General features: G+C 40.0%; 1 protein-coding gene across 5 annotated transcripts in view; it reads left to right on the forward strand.

Annotated features, from left to right (window-relative positions):
- The window catches only part of LOC133342055 (zinc finger and BTB domain-containing protein 16-A-like), a 64,398-nt gene extending 51,722 nt beyond the window's left edge, over nt 1–12,676 (forward strand). For all 5 annotated transcript variants that reach the window (XM_061550961.1, XM_061550966.1, XM_061550964.1 and 2 more), the window contains exons 10-11: nt 2,814–2,984; nt 3,466–12,676. In XM_061550961.1, the coding sequence (XP_061406945.1) occupies nt 2,814–2,984; nt 3,466–3,695 (401 nt within the window). In that variant the 3' untranslated portion in view covers nt 3,696–12,676. The remainder of the gene's footprint in view (nt 1–2,813; nt 2,985–3,465) is intronic.
- The last annotated feature ends 4,778 nt before the right edge of the window (nt 12,677–17,454 follow it).

Consider the following 17,454-nt stretch of genomic DNA (forward strand, 5'->3'; position numbering starts at 1 on the left):
GCTTTTTATGCCCAGTGCATTTAAAATGGGCAGTATGGCATTAACGGGCACACATTCACTTCATTGAGTGTTTGGTATCGGATTATGTTGGCAAGCCCATTATTTTTTTTTATAGTTACATCAATGTTTAAAAGCATTTTTACAGAAATGTAATTACACATGTGCATAATTTAATCTCCAAGCACACATGCTTTTGCATGCTGTTTCCAAATATTTTTGGAACCATTTCGTTGCCGCAGAATGTATTGGCACCTAATTATTGTGGCACACGCATATTTATTTATGAGCCCCAGATGTATATTCATAGCGATGGGTTTCGTTGAGTGTTGCATGTCACGCTGATTCGACTTACTTCTTATCCTGAATTGCACATACGTCTCGGCCTGACAGTGAGAATTAGGTGAACGATCCATCATCAACGAAGATTTATGGTGTGGTTTTGTGTCACCTAATAGTCACTCGGTACACTGCTGTTGGTGCTGTTCAAAATAGGGAAGAAATAGTGACTTTTTTCCTCATGAAGGAGGATTTATTTTTTTGTCCATCCCGGCACCTCTGATTAGCACGGTTGGCTATGTATGGTGCTAATGAAGTCCAAAATATATACAAACATTTTTATTAATGTTGCTGAATCTATACATTCTGCAGGTCTCACTTGAGATCAACTGGTGCGTTGTCTGTGACCTAAAATGAGTTTTCTTTCACAATTAATGTGCTTTTTATTTTATATTTTCTGATGTTTCTTTCATCATCAGGAGAATCTCGAGTAGTTAGGGTGATGATTGCCATGTAGATTTGAACTGACAATGGCCTACTTTTTTCGAATGATGTAATGGGATCTTTAACATCCGTTGTGAAGCAGACGGCACCTATTTGTTTACGCTGAATTAGACCCGCATTATTAAACGGAGCGACCTGCCATATTCAAACTGTGCACTTCTGCAAAAAGTGACAGACGCTATCACTATGTTATCAGTATCCCCTATTTTCAATACTTTTGAAATAATAAAAAAAAGTCTTAAATTTTGATGAACATCGTGTAACAAATTAAAAATATTGACTTTTTTTCATTAAAAACGAACATTTAGCATGTAATATTTTGCGAATTATTATGTTACGTTTTGAGCATGTGCCACGTGGTGCCACTTGTCTCTTTCTGTTAAAGAAAACATTCCTTTTTCAAAATGCAAAAAGAATATATGAAGGGGAATATTCCTAACCGATTTGCAAGCGTCTGAAGCGGAGTACATAAAAAACATTGAATTGTTAGTGCGGAAATAGAAAAAAAGGCATCGTTGTTCCCGTTTATATGTTATGCAGCTCGTCGTGTCGGCTTGACCTTGGTAATTAGGAAAAAGAAAATGGCATTAAGGTGCACAAATGATTGGCAGACGTGGAACAGAACGGTCTGTCTCTCACTTGTTAAATTTAACGCGCGTTCACCGTGACAGCTTGTGCGGGTGCTGTTTTTTGTTAGAAATAGTTGCAGCGAAGGTGTTGTGGAATGAGAGGCCCTGTGGCTAACCACCCATGGTTAACTACCCATGCACACCCATAGCACATGCCAGCCAGCACCCTGCATGTATTACAGAAGGGGAATAAAAAAAAAAGCTGAAGGTTATTACACTGTTTATAGTAGTAAAAAATATTTCATAGAATTGCTTATGCCGCCTGGCCTTAATTGGTCTTTTTGTTTTGTAGGTGGGTTTACATCTTGTATTGATTTGTAGCCAAGGCATGCTTGCTAAAGAAACACAAATTCAGTGCAGATATCACTAGGATTATACCAGTGGAATGGAGTCTTAATACGATTTCTGTCCTGGTGAAATTTGGCATGGTTTATATTTTCACTTTCTTTGTCTTGAGAAATGATGATGCAGCAACTGTAAAGTTTCTCTCTCGACATTGATATATATTTTTTAAGCGTACATTTTATTTGTAGCTCTTACTATTGGATCCCTAAGAGGGTATTGGCATCGTGTAATGCGGTTGGATAGGAATGCTAAAATTTTCCCCTGGTAGAAAATGTTAAAACCAGAGGCTTTGCCAAACGCGTTTGTTGTTTGTGTATTCCTTACTTAACATTTATTTACTCAGGAAATCCATCCTGAGCCTCAAGACTGATTTTCAGGAGGGTCCTGGCAGGTTTCAGAGGAGGTTGTAGTTTAGTTGAGAAACCGATTGGGTAGCTCTCTCTTGTGAGCTGCTACTTTTTTTAAGTTCAACTATAATTTGGATACATGCCTGTAAAAAACTATAGGAAGTACTAATTTTATGCAGCCGTATAGCTTCTCAACCATGCGCTGTAAACACACTATTTGCATATGGTCTAGCATCTGGCAAGAACAAATTTAGGTCAAGCATTGGTATCTCTCGTAAAACAGGTTTCTCGTGCGTATTTTTTTTTTTTTATTTCTGAAGCACCATGATTTTTACGTGGCTGACTTGGCTGATATGAAAAGTGGCTGCCAGGGTCTTTTTGTATTGTGGTTCCATTCAGTTGAATCCTTTTGTTCACGTTACTTAATGATGTGTACATTATTACCAATGGTGCCCTATTTAAAAAAAAAAAAATCTGTGTCCGTTTTTGAAAATCTAATTTGAATGGGACTGTAAATTGTTCGACCGTTTGTAATGCAAAAGTAATGCAGCACATTCCTGTTTTCTTTCCCGCGGCGGCTCTTCGTTGCGTGTCCATTCAAAAGGACACCGCGTCGCTCTCTGCTGGCAATGGACGAGCATTGCGCGGGGATTCAAACGCCCCGTTGTGTAAGCGTTGTCTCTCTCTGTGGGGGTCGCCTCTTGTGTTACAGCCGGAGAACACCCGTACGAGTGCGAGTTCTGCGGCAGCTGCTTCCGCGACGAGGCCATCCTTAAAAACCACAAGCGGTTGCACACGGGGGAGAAGCCCTACGAGTGTAACGGCTGCGGCAAGAAGTTCAGCCTCAAGCATCAGCTGGAGACGCACTACAGAGTGCACACTGGTAAATGTGGTCACGCATTCTAAAGTTTCTCCGCCCCCCCCCCCCACCAAGCGAGACGTGCAGGCCGCGTGGGGGTTCTCGTCGTCACCCCCGCGTAGGGTTTTGTGGTTGCACCGTGTTAGCTCTCTTCGACGGGTCTTTCGGGTTGCTAATGCGCGTGCGGTTTTGGTGTGATGAAGAAGCTTCCCAAGAAGACGTGGAGCGGAAAAATTTGGGGGCATCAAATCGGAAACGCATTGCAGAGCTAATCTTTAATCAACACTGAAATTCAGCCTCCGTAGCTCCTTGTTTTGAACATCTTGTGATTTATTTTCATCATCATCATCAGCAGCCATTGTCTATCCCCTGATGCACTTAAGACCCTGCCCATTCCTTTACCGTGTCTTTAGCCGCGATGAAAAACCATTTCAGGAAAGAGAAGGATATTAACTATACACCTTTCCCCCCCACTCCCTCTTTACCCTTCCAACCACCGGTGCAGGTGAGAAGCCGTTTGAGTGCAAGCTGTGCCACCAGCGCTCCAGGGATTACTCGGCCATGATCAAGCACCTGCGGACGCACAACGGTGCGGCGCCGTACCAGTGCACCCTCTGCCTGCAGTTCTGCAGCAGCTTGGCCGGCATGCAGAAGCACATGAAGGCCCACCGGCCCGAGGACATCCCCCCGGACTGGCGCATTGAAAAGACATACCTCTACCTTTGCTACGTCTAGCAGGAGAGGAGGCGGGGGGGGGGGGGCGGGGGGGGGGCGGGTGGCCGGCGGTGGGGAGGGGGCGGTATGAGAATGATGGAGGCATACAAAGTGTGGGTGGAATCCCATATCCATCACCTTTGTACTGTGAGAGGGGAGGTGCCTCCCCAGCTCTGCGGCGCGTTGGGTGCGAAGGTGGCACAGGGTTTGCCAGGGGGGCGTTTAGAGTGAGCGGGCGAGTCCGTTTTTTGCCTGTTGGAAGTGACGGATGGCGACAAGTCATGTGGTGGTTTGGACGTTGTTAGATCCTGCGATCTATCTCGTGCGTTTATCATTGGGGGTGTGGAAGTAGTTTCAGAAAGTGTATCTAAAGTGTATAAACCGAAACCTATTTTTAGCACTCGTGAGGGCCCTAGATTGAGAACAGTCGTTGTGCGTCATTAAAACTGCAGCCGAAGAGAAAAAAAATGGGTAAAAAAAATATTCAAAGTGCAACGACAAATACGAGTGTTGGACCGACAGACAGGTACTGTTTGATTCACGTTGGATTCTTGCTATTTTATGACCGAGCTCATAGGCACCATGTGACCAGAAGAACACAGGTGCAAGGGAACCGATATTTAAGCTGAACTGGTAAATGGTATGGTGGAATAGAAATATGTGTGCGTGGTATGTTGAAAATGTCATTTTCAGGAATTGTTTTATGTTTGGTTTGTATACTTTTTTGCAAATGTCGGTGTGTAATTTGTGCAGCAGGTCTCTGAATAGAAGTGATATTTGAAAAAGAAATTGAATTACTGAAGATTGTTGTAAGTTATTCATTACACAGGTTCATCTGATTCTCACTTGGATTTAGTATTGATCATTATATATAGATAGTGTATATGAAAGATATACATGGCTTTTGTTGAAATGGTAATGATTTGGGCAGGGAATGGGCCTCTGGTACTGGAAAGGTGGCCCAAAACACACGTGGATTGTGAAACTTTTCAGTGAGTAGGTAAAAATGTATTTTGTACGCTTTCTGAAGTTAATTGTCTAAAATTCCCACTGCAGTTAGGCCATAATTTGAGCATATACCGTCACCTTGGTGAGGGGGTTGGAGATTTTAGTAACACTGATTATATTTACGTGTTTTCGTATGCACTTGTATTGCCAACAAATTTCCCCAGTTCGTGAATGCATTTTTTAAAACTTTTTTTAAGGCATCTGCTTATTGTTGGCCAAAGCTGGCGAATGAGGATGCGAATAATGTGGAATGAATACATTACCCCCCCCCCCCTTCTGGTCCTTGCACCCGATTGGTTCACAAATGACGATGTCACATTTATCCCTCAAAGACCGAAACAGGAGTATTTCTCCACAACTCTCGCTATTGCCTGATGAGGCTGATTCTAATTACTGGTGAAACATCGCACTCGAATTGTCAATGTTGTGGGTTTACTCCCCAATACGTCGATGTGCTGAACCTTGTAACGAATTGGCATGTTTTGTTTAGGTGACAAACCTTACTTTTTGGCAGTGTTGGGTGGTGGCGGGTTTATTGACACATTTTTATGCGATCGAACCCCAAAAAAATCTCTTATGGATAATATTGGTCGCAAAAGCCTACGTCTTAAACGTGAAATTGTCGCGAGTGCTTTTCCTCGACACAGTTGAACAGACATTTTAATGCAAGAGTGTTTCAACCCTTACAGTATAAAAACTCCACGAAGCGTGAGGTTGACGGCCAAATATTAATAAAAAAGAACACTTATACCCACGCTGAATTTAATATCGGCATATCTCTATTACGTTGAGAGTTATGGGAATTGGTGGAAATGCTGCATTGTTATGGAGTAGACCAGTCTGTCCGTCGGATAACTGCTGTTTTCGTTCAACGTTGGTACTCAACCAAGTCAGCATCCAGGTGGGATTTGAAGTCACTACCTTTCCAACTTTGAGTTGGGCATTCTGCCACTGCGCCATCTGGCCAGCTTTTCCACCAAATTAAACTTGTTTTTTTTGTTTGTAGCTAGATTTACCACCTTTTGGGGGTCAGGTAGAAATGTTGTGATGAATAGTTTGGTGTACTTGAATTTTTCCAGTTGTATTGTGGGGCAACTGTTGCATGGCAACTTTCTGAGCCAAGAAGGTTTCAGGTTGTGTACCTCGGTAATGTTTATGTACAGGTTCAGGGCCTCTGTTTGGAGCTGTTGCTAGCATCGGTGTAATATTGACGAAAGGTGAAAGTTTAAAATGGCATTAATTTGTATTGTGTATTGACGCCCGCTTTTTAATGAATAGTTAATTATAGATTCAATAAACCAAAACCTTGCCTATCGCGGAAGTTACATTCGTGAATATAGCCGCAATCGGCGAATCCGTGATCCGCAAACTCGAAGGCAAATGAGGAAAACTAAGGGTTTGGTTCACGGTTCGTAATACAACAACCCCCCCCCCCCCCCATCTTTTTAATTATGTTACCTACCATAGCCCAAACGTGAAACGGGAAGTATTGTAACGTAAAGTATGACGAATATTTTCGAAAGTGTTAAACATAGCTTCTCCATACTCTTTGGTTCATTCGGTAAAGTCACGTAGGTAGAAAAAATAATAGATCATGACGTTTCGATCGCCACGCAAGCAATCGTCCTCAGATGGGATTAGACTAAAAAATTTAAAGCAATGTAAGAGAAATCTCGCGGCTGAATCTCACCGCCTCACTCGACGCTGGGGAGCACGTAGTGAACTGGGTCCTGCGATGGGCGAGATGGAGGCGAGATGGCCATGTGCATTCTTCCGCAGCAGCAGTATCATCATCATAGCCATCATCGTGAGCAGTGCAGTTACGATGCGTACAGGAATCTCGCTGTCGACCATGAAAGGGTCGAGGCACAGAGGCGCGATCGGCGAACAACAACTTTTACGCAAATAGTCAAATCCGCGATGGGCAAGGTTTTGGTGTACCATTAGATCTGACATTCCCAAAAAAAATTGGACAATTTTCTATTGGTTTTTTTATGTACCCCATGCTAATGGATTTCAATTGATACTTATTGATTAAAGTAAATGCTACATTTTCTTTATTTGTAAATGGAAAGGAAGAGCTACCAGCGCAGAGTGTGCAGTGTTGGATGTGGGCACTCTTTCAATGGTGATATAAACTAAACATTGGAAATGTAATTGTTGAGTTGTAACAATTGTAGAGATGCACAGCGTCATTTTGAAGGCATTTTGGTTGAGCAAAGAAGAAAAAATAATAACTATATCCTGTACGTTATATGTGAGAGTATTTTCCGGATTGTATCATTTTCATTTTTGTGTAATACTAAACATAATACAATGCACTCGTTAAATGAAACACAATTAATTTGAAAGGTATTGATCGCAACCGACGTTTATTCATCAAATAATGCTATATTAACTGTAAGGGTGACCTGTTTTATTCATTTTGGGGGGGGGTGGGGTTATAATTCTTTTGGTACTTTATAAAAGCCAAGTATTGGGTGTAGCCTCTAGGGTAATTGTTATAACAAGGAAACCATAACCATTGACACATTGAAGTTATGTGAATGCTGCATATCTTTATTGTGTAGACGCTTATCAAGCTCACGGTTTGGGAGTTGCATTCGTCAAGTTTTTGCCGCGCCTCTGATGAGTACGGCGTGAAAAAAGTTCAACATACATCCATTCATGCTAATTCGTTAGAAAAGGTATAAATTCGAGATGATGCTTGCGCTTTCCTTTTTAAAAATGGTATTAATTTCATTATGAAAAAATATTAAGCCTAATGATTGTGATTATAGCAGTGGGTAGTGATTAACAGAAGCAAGCAATTCATTAGTATCATAAGGTAACATTAACTACCAGCGGGTGTTGTAGCAATCTGCCCTTTTATTCAAGGTGTGATTTTCTCGTGTTTTTTTTTTTGCATTTTGTTGGGTGCAATGCCTTAGCCCACACTGAATGATATGGAGGACCTTATATTATCGTTATAACAATGCAACTTGAGAAAGTGTTGCAGGAAGATAAGTGCTGCAAATGCTTAAGTTGTTTTGATGTGTTCGCATTGAAAGACTGCATCTGAATGTTTATTTTGTGTGTGCCAAGATCTGTTCCATGTATTCTTGCCTAAATGCAATGTGATTTTTGTTTTGTTTTCTTCTCCCATTTGTGCAGGGTTTTTGTTTGAGCATTTTTTGTTTATAGTCATCTACCTCTTTTCTTGCTTTAAGGTATGCTCTTGTGGTTCACTATAGAAGGTAGCCGAAATGTTTGGGTGTAACTATTACGTTGTGTCGGAAGTGTTATTATGGTCGTATTGCGGAGGTTGACTTTCTAACAGTGTATGGGTTCCAGAATAGGATTATTTTTAGTAATTTAGAAAGGGGCAACAAAAAGACAATTGTCACGAGATCTCTTGTAAGAAACATTAAGTCGAGTTTGTGAGCTTTTTATTTTTTAAATATTAACGTAGTGTTTGAGAGCGTTCATAGTTGGGCATTATGTTGTAATTAGAGTGTACTTGTGTTTGCTTCACATAAATCCATTGTTATGTTTAGCTGATAAACTCTACAAATTGCATTTTTTCTGCTTGTAGGAAAAAAAAATAAGAGTCTCTCTTGTTATTTGGGAAAAAGAAATGTACTATGATGGATACGTTCTTGGTGTTTTTGTCCAGTGTAAAACAAAAAGCATCTTGTCCGCATTTCAAACAAAACACATCAAGCAGTTTATAATATTTGATTGCATTTAACAGAAAAAATAGATTTTTGGAGAAAGAGAAGATGGCTAAATGTGTCTCTGAGCGATAGGTTCATGAAACAAGACCTGATGATACACGGATTGACCTGTTGACAAAATAAGCTAAGGAAGTATAGAAGGTTTTAGTAAAAACAGCGTCTGTAGTGTGAACCACTGTGTGCCTGCTAAAACAAGGGCTTCCTCATATTTCACTTTTCAGAGAAAAACAGTTGCGTCGTTTTATGCTCAGCACGGCATTGTTAGTAATACCATAGAGGGGAAAGAAATACGAGTGGAAGAAGCTTTATTTAAGTGAAACATTAATGTGCCAACACCCAACGGAGTTGTATAGGGCCCCCCTCTAAACGTACACAATCGCATTAAACCATTTCATTTATATCATTGTGGTGACGCTGCTGTGTATGACAGGCATGTTAAGTGATGCAGAAGTGTTGTTTTGCTGGTAGACGGCCAATACATTTTTTTTTTCATCCTAAGGAATGTTTTTTGCTTTGCCTCTTGTTTAACCTTGACAAGTTTACAATGCGGAGTTGTTGAAGTTGAGTGAATTATAACGTACTTATTTTTTATTTGCATTTTCAAACATAATGCTAAGGTTATTCTCATTCAATTACTGTGAATTGATTTGGACGTTTTGCATCGGTAGCCAATGTAATGAAAAAAAATCAAAAATATAGCAATTTACGGTAACATCTTTCTTTTTTTTCGAATTTTGAAAAATTATCAACCGTGCGAGCAATTATACACATTCATTGTAAGGTGTCGTTGAAAGGAATGTAATATAAGCATTGTCATAGTTGTTTCAGCACTGAAAACATTGTTGTGGACCAATTATTTGTTGATATTTTTCTCTCTTTTCAGTATTTTAGTAACAATTGTGAAGGTTTTCTTTTTTAATGGCTGCTCATTATTTCCAGACTTCAACATACGCAATAGTGAATCTACCTCATTGTGAGCTTTGACATAATTGCTTGTTTTAAGTGGTGTTTTTATTGTTATTAAATGAACTATGCTCTGCGACAGTGACCTTTGACCTTTGCAAATGGCAAGACCTGTATCATATCGAGGAGTGGCAACCCTGAATGAATACGCTGAGAATTAGCGGAGCTAAGTATTTGTGTAATGAAGTCGGGTTTTTTTTGTTGTTTAAATATAACATTACCATTCTAACAGTACCGGATGTCAGAATGTTTAACAAAATCAAAGAGCACATATCTTGTCAAGTTTAAAGAAGGCAAGAAGCTTTGCTTGGTATTATTTTATTTTTTTAAACCCCCAAGTATGCTCAAGTGTTTAAACAAGAAAATGTAGCAAATGCTTACAGTAATCCTCTGCTTTACACATTACGGTTGCTGGTGTACTTTGCCTAACTATAATATTCTGCAAGTTGGTTAAATATTATAAACACATAACTGGCATATCAGAATGTAATTGCATGTCAACAGATATATAATTAAACAAACAAAAAAACATTTAACAAAAACACATTTTTTTTCAATCAAACAATGCAAATCACATCCGTACCGTCTGAAACCATGTATTTCCACTTCACCGTCCTGTATTTGCAAATAATTTAAACATTTAATAGGGATGTCACAATATGTTATTGTAATATAAAAAAAAACTACTTAATATCACGATAATGATGCTAAGCTATCGAACCTTAAAATGAGGTGGAAGGGTATTATTACCTGCATTCATTACCATTTGAATGTGTACACAAGCACTAACCAAAATATCGTAACATTTTATCCGTATCATTTAAAAACTATACATCACATTTCTGTAAATGTATGTTACCGCATCTGTCTTGCATTGTGATACTGTGGATATAAACAGTTATCACTTTAAAACGTGGTCTGGTTATAGTTGGGTTTATTATCGTGATACGTTCTTCTGCTTTGTATATTGTGACATCCCTATGGTATAATATCGACTTGATGTAGGCTCACTTCATTTGCAGGAACGCCACCAACACAGCTTTTACTGTCATCGCTGTATTGTTTACCTTGCAGTTTGCCCGATTTAATTAGTACTGCTGAATTTTCTTTTCCATTTTTTTGTCACATGTAGAAGTCACTAAGTGATGTGCCTTTAAGAGCCAGAGATTATTTTTACATTGTACCTGTTAAATGGTAGTATTTTGTAGAGAAGTTGTTTTGTATTTTGATATGTAATGTACATGAGTACTTTTTTTTCCATTGTATATCATGATTGTAGTGGTAGGAAAAAAATAAAAGTTTTAAAATATTGAACAATTTAATGTGTGGCTAAACATAGAATACTGTACGCATGTCTGTTTTATAATATCTATTTTTTTGAGAAACCATATTTTGTTTTAACTAGCATGCCTTTCTACCTAATTGCTTTTATCAACCAACTTATGCTTATTGGATAACTTGACTTTGTGAATTAATGAGCATATGTTGTGAATTTTAATGAGCATTCTTACCACGGCCAACCAACACCACGCCCAAAAACTACTACTCAACATCTTCAACAATGATAGGCTTAGATCTTGACTTAAAGCTTTCGTGACTGCAGGAATTCATATTCTTTGGGTCTTTCGGTAAAGTCACGTAGATGGCTGAAAGAAAATAACACAAAACTACGACGTTTCGATCACAACACAAGCGATCGTCATCAGGAGGAAAGAGGAGGAAATCTGCTGAATGCAGACTTTTATGGGGTGTAGTCCTAGGGTCATATGATAGAAACGTCGTAGTTTTTTGTTATTTTATTTGAACCATCTACGTGACTTTACTGAAAGACCCAAATAAAAATGATAGGCTTGGTGTAGCCACTTGGATGAAGGCCTCCCTGCATCGTTGCCAAGCATCTGGTCTTGTGAATGCTACAAATCCATCTTGCTCCTTCGCGTGAGCAAATCTCATTGCCGCAACTCTGCACTGTATGTTCTCTTGGGCGTGCTGTTACTTTTGGTTGACATTCCATCATCAGTCTTGTCCGTCGATCATCATTCTTCGGGCGCCGTGTCCTGCCCAAAGCTCGCTTATTTTTCTTAACAGCATAGTGTCTTTTATTTTTGCTCTCTGATCCATGCTGTTTCTCCCAGTGTAATCCCGAGAATGCTCTCCCAACATTCTTGTTTGCGCACTTCAGCTTTTGTTCCGCATTCTTATCATTGCTTCTGATCCACGTGGCATGGAAGACTATATATTGTGTTCTAAATATTTTAACTTTGGCCACAATGGAATTTTGTTTTCACAATTAAATTCAGTTTTCCAAAAATGCTCTAACCTGCCCCTTGCTTGCCTGTTTATTTCACCAGTTTGATCCTAACCTGCATTCTGTAATTTCCTTGATATATGTAATTGTCTACCTTCAAAATGTATTTTATTTTGTTGAGTGAACATGTGATTCTGTTAATATCTATCTTTTCCCCTATTTTGCAGCCTTCTTTATTCATGACTAATCCTTCATTTATATTTATGAATGTTTCTCCTCAAACCAACTTTTAGAAAATACTTTCTAATGTTGCTGTGAATATTCCCGATGGGGGTATATCGCTGCTTGACTCCTCATTTGTATTTTGTTGTATGCAATCTGAGAGCTCCATATTTATCAAGTGTTGGTGAATTCTGGGATTTAAAATAAACGCTTTAGTTCGTGATATCCTCAATGAGACATTGGTTTTTAAGATCCTAGATGTCATAATTTGCCACCGGAAGAAAATACATTTTCATATTCCACAATCGAGGCATAATGGTATTTGATCATTTGTGTCCTTGTTATAACCTGATTTATAGTGCTTATTTTGTGGTCAATGTAATAACACTTTTCTAAATCCAAATCCAGCATACTCATGCAGCTCGTTGGCTTCTAAATTTTCCCGTGGTTAATAAATATCTGAAAATGTATTTATTTAGAATATATTATTTTGTTTTAGTACAAGAAATCTGCATAGAATCCCCACCTGTTGTGTGTTATGGTTCCATCTTGCTCTCTCTGACTATTATTTGTGATTTACCAACCATACTTTTCACTTTCGCTGCTTTCATGCTCTCATTTTTACATCTTAAATTGATGTTTTTCGTTGTGTTCCCTCTCTTTTCTCTTTCATTTAATAATTGCTTTACAGGCATAGTCTTATCAATTTTCATGTATTTTTCTGGAACATGCTTTGTGTGATTTCAAGTAACCTATACTCTGCAGTTTTTTTACTTTGCCTAATTTTCAGTGCAACTATCCATTACAATGCTAGTTCATTATTAAAGTTGTGATATCCATTTCATTACCTTGCTTCTGGATTGATTTTATTTTGTTGCTTAGAGTCAGTCTAATTCGTCTACCCCCTGACCTATATATTTGGTTCTGTTAATTGCATCTTTGCCTGTAATTAACTTTGCCTTGACCTTGATAATGTTGAAGTTTAACTTGCATTGCAACAGCCTGTAATAACTTGCTGACCAGACGGGTGGAGTATGATTAGTTAATCTTAAACCACAGCCTCCAATCCGCAACAGCTCTGGGTTTGCCCAGCTGTGGTGTTGGATGGATAGGCGGAAGAGCAGATGCTGAGACTCACTGGCTAAGAACAAGGGTGCCTCCTGGAGTTAGCTGTTGCTACATACAACGTGCAGACTTTGGAAAATTTAACCTCATCAAACGTTATACCATTCTGGCACATGCACTCAATTGAGGTGAAAATAAAAGGCCATTACGCCACGCGTTTTCTATTTCTGGGGGAGATGTGACTACTTCCAGTGGAGTGTGATTCTTCGTTTCTCCAGACAAGAGGACCTCCGATGGAGTTGCCCAGATAACATCAATGCCTTTTAACCACTTAATTCCAGATAATTCAAATCTATTCTCAAAACAATTCATAGAGATACAGCAGTAGGCCAACTATGAAGAGAGTAACCAAATCAACAAAAGGGCATAAAACGCTACAAAATCACAATGGGTGACTTCAATGCAAAGGAAGGTAAAAGGTGCACAGACGAGGGAATGATTGGTAAATTTTGTAGAGACGTGAGGAACCACTATATGTATGCCACTGGTCAGATCAAGACACTAAAATATACACCAATGAATACGTTTAGTATCTGAAATAGATGTTGAGAAATAAGCAGTCAATGAGACAAATGGCAATTTTCTTATTCTCAGATTGCAAATACAGGAGTGAATATACATCCATGGGCACATAACCCTGTGCAGGTCCATTTTAACTCGGCATAAACAGCGACGCAGAAGATCCCTCGCTTCAATACTACGTGAGGTTTATGGGCAACCCTAAACCGCATCCACACAGACCATAGCAGATGCCGTTGCTTTATGGAAAAAATGTGAACCCCTTTGGAAGTCTGCGACTTTGGTCACCCAGAACAGGCCGTGGAACATATCGCGACTCAATGTCCGATTCATTAAAATACGAAGGAGGCGTCATCGCAGTTATGCACGCTTGTGTTGCGCCCGAAACGTCGTGATTTAATTTATTGTAATGTTTTACCTACGTGACTTTACCGAAAAGAACAAAGAGTAGTGATGCACCACTCCGCCTCTCCAGACGCAATTACCTGGCTCAACCATCTCAATGTAAAATTCTAGTCGCTGCTCTAAATAAAAAATTGACATTTTTTATATTTTACCAGGCAAGGCCCACTCAGCTATGTGACTCTTTCAGAAGGGAGCTGGCCATAAATGATAGCGAAGTGGCTTATCACGTGGACATTTATAGCAGCCAAATACTCTTAAACGCAGGGAGAGAGAGAGAGAGAGACACGCAAACTCCAAATATAGAGCAAGCGTCAGGGTCGGGATTGAACCAACGACCTCCTGTATACCAGGCGAGGTAGTTAACATGTCGCCAACGTGGTGCCCTTAACAGCCATACGAAGATGAATACTGCGACTGATTTCAATATTTATAGAATGCACATTTTATTTAGTAGTGAAAAATGAATAAATATGGATATAACATTATAGAGAGGGCAGCGTTATTCCAGCTTACATGTCCTGTATAATGAGTTAAAAGTCTTAACAAGTGGTATGTCACAAAGTAAATGAAATCTGAGACACATTTCAAAATGCACACCAGCTGCCACGTTAGAAACGGGATCACAGCCTCTGCAATGTGCGCTATTTATTTCGAGCGAGAATTTATGTAAAAACACCAAACCCTAAAAGAGACGTTACAATGGCCAAGGTAAGGGGGTTACATTGTGAGCACAATTTGTCTCGTCCTGTTTCATTGATGTGTGGACTCGATGCTGTTGCACATGTGTACCTAATTTGACATGAAGGTCATTACGACATTGTACTACTTTTAAACAACAGAATGTAATGGCATAAACTTGTCGAAGATTAACTCTCGGTTTAAGCATTCCATCCATATTTATACTTGCCAAAGTCTAATTTGGCCTAAACAGTTTGTAGTAGAATTATAATAAATCATACATTTGTTTTCACGTCGTTTTTTATATGAAGAAAGTTTAATTAAACAATTTTACGATTTGTCTCTTGTTCATCCTGGCTAAACAGTTTTTTAGAACGATCTGAGAGAGAATGTTCATGACATTAATTTTGTTTAATTTCATGTTATTGTTTCTTGTTGGCCTTGGGCTCATGAAAAGTGGATTCTTTGTGGAGCTATTTGCTTTGTCGCTCAACAAAACAAGTTACGTTTTGCTTATATGAGCAGAGGCAGTGGCCCATACCGGGTTCTATAGCCCTGAAGCGGTGGCGGAAACGTCACATACCGACTACCAAGGTTCGAACTCGCTCACCTTCCGATTTTGAGCTGCTCACTCTCCCACTGAGCGAACTCAGCCGGATTTTCTACTCAGCTTTAAGCAAATGACTGACTTTTACCAAGTTATTTAAACGGCTTATTGCGTTATATGCTCGATTACATTTTACAATATTACGATGTTTATGGCTTCCATTCCAAGCCGCTTTGCAGTTGTGCTGCAATTCTGACTGCAAAACCTCAGTTTTCCCACAAGGTGGCATTGCTTTATATTTCATAGCCCAGAGCCCGTTGTATGTATGTATGTTGAACGTCTTTCGTGGCCAGCCGTGCGAATCGGGGAAGGACAACAAAACTAAACACAAAAAGCAGTACTGCAAGATATTAGTTTTCAATCTAGATCACTTAAAAGTGCTTTGCTCCAGTGGCTTCCGAATATCGTCAGGAAGAAGAGTTCCAGACGGCCACAAGAAGCAGCGAATCAAAAAAGCGCCGCGCGATGCAAGGAATGCATAGAAACGGATCAAAATGATTATGAAACTGAAGTGCCTACATGCTGATGGGGCATATTAAATATGAGAGGCGACCTTCGACCTTGAAGGCCCGGGGGTCATACGTGGGCCTGCCACTGCACGTGACACGGCCACACGAGGCATTCCTTGCTCAGTATCACTTGATATGAATATTATCCGTCACTTTTGAAAGTGTTTTTGGCGCACTAATCGGGTACTCGAGGGGGAACGTGTGTTACCTGGCAAACACTGCGTCGGTTCAACAGTCGTCTGTAAGAATTGGTTTTACTCGTTCTGACAATAAAACAGGTGTTACGATGTTAAAACACCAAACAGAGACCGTCTGCAAGGAATCCTGTCTGCTTTAACCACACATTTGTGGTGAACAGGCAAACAAAAAAAACATGCTCTGGTAATATATACAGTCACCTGTTGTTTTTATTCCAAGCACAGTAGTTCTGAGCATACGGTCAATGCATAGTGCTGGCGTGATACACGTGTAGTGTAAACTTGTGTGTAGCCCCGTGATGACTGTGCTGTGTTTGATAAGTCTTATTGATACCTCAGGATGGCCATATCTTAAACCCAGAGCAGTGGGCCTGGAACTCGGAAGATATTGATTTATCTTAACTCTTAAGACGATTATGCCAATAATGTACCACAGCCCGTCATCAATGAACCTTTGTTAACGTTAAATTAGCTCATTCCAGAATGATAACCAGAGGTACGTGGCAGAGCCTGGAGGAGCGTGCAGGATTTTTTGTTCAATAATTAGCTTGAGGATGGAGCGATGAAGCATAGGCCAACAACAGTGAGCGACAAACCTGGCGACCCGAGTTTAAATTCCTGGCCAAAGCTATTTAATGAGTGAAGAGTGACGGCCGAGGCAGTGCTCGGACCCTCCTTCACTCACAACGTGCCCTGCTCAGCGCAGTGAAACGTGGACAACGACTGCCGTGGCTGACACGGTGTTGACAAACCATAAATGTGTGACTGTAACATTAATTTTGGCCATACAGCAGTGGGCATTCTGGGCCAGTGTTCTTCGATGCAAGGCCCTCCGTGCCACTGGTGGCCTTTAGCGCGGCCCCCGACAATAACACAACAAGTGAAATCACCCCCATCATCATCATGATCGTGCTGCTGTCAAACCCTCAATTGTTTCAAATGCGTGGCGGCCCTCAACACTTGACGATGTTTCGATTTAAAGCTTTCGTGACTGCAGGGATTCATCTTCTTGGTTCTTTCGGTAAAGTCACGTAGAAGGGAAATAATAAAAATAAAACAATAAAATACAATTCTCACGACGTTTCGGCCACAACGCAAGCAGCCGTCCTCAGGTGAAGAACAGGTCTGTCGGAAAGACGCTGTTGACCAGCCAGCTCACACTTTGACCAGCCAGCTCAAAGATGACCCTTAATCTAGACATCATTGGGCAGAGCCGTGCAGCATGGACCCTGTACTTGACGGACCGTCACACCATCTACTTAATTTTAAATCGCCTAATACATGACCTTCCAAGCGGTACGCAGTGTGGAATATGGCCTTCAAGTGTTAAGCTCGTGCCATGACTCTGCTGTTTATGAAAGATTACTAGGCTTACACATGACCTGCAACGCCATTGGAGAACCATATCATTCATAGTAATGTGATCATATGACATCGATTAAAGCAAATCGAGTGCAATAACCACAGGAGTGAAAGCAACGATGTATAATACTTACACACCTCTGTCCAGTACCGAAAAATAATTATAACAATCCAATTCATGGGACCTCTTTGCCAGTATCAAAGTATGTGAAAAAATAGAA

The sequence above is a fragment of the Lethenteron reissneri genome, chromosome 13 (genome assembly GCF_015708825.2).
Source record: "Lethenteron reissneri isolate LAM-NWPU_2019-01 chromosome 13, ASM1570882v1, whole genome shotgun sequence".
Taxonomy (NCBI): domain Eukaryota; kingdom Metazoa; phylum Chordata; class Hyperoartia; order Petromyzontiformes; family Petromyzontidae; genus Lethenteron; species Lethenteron reissneri.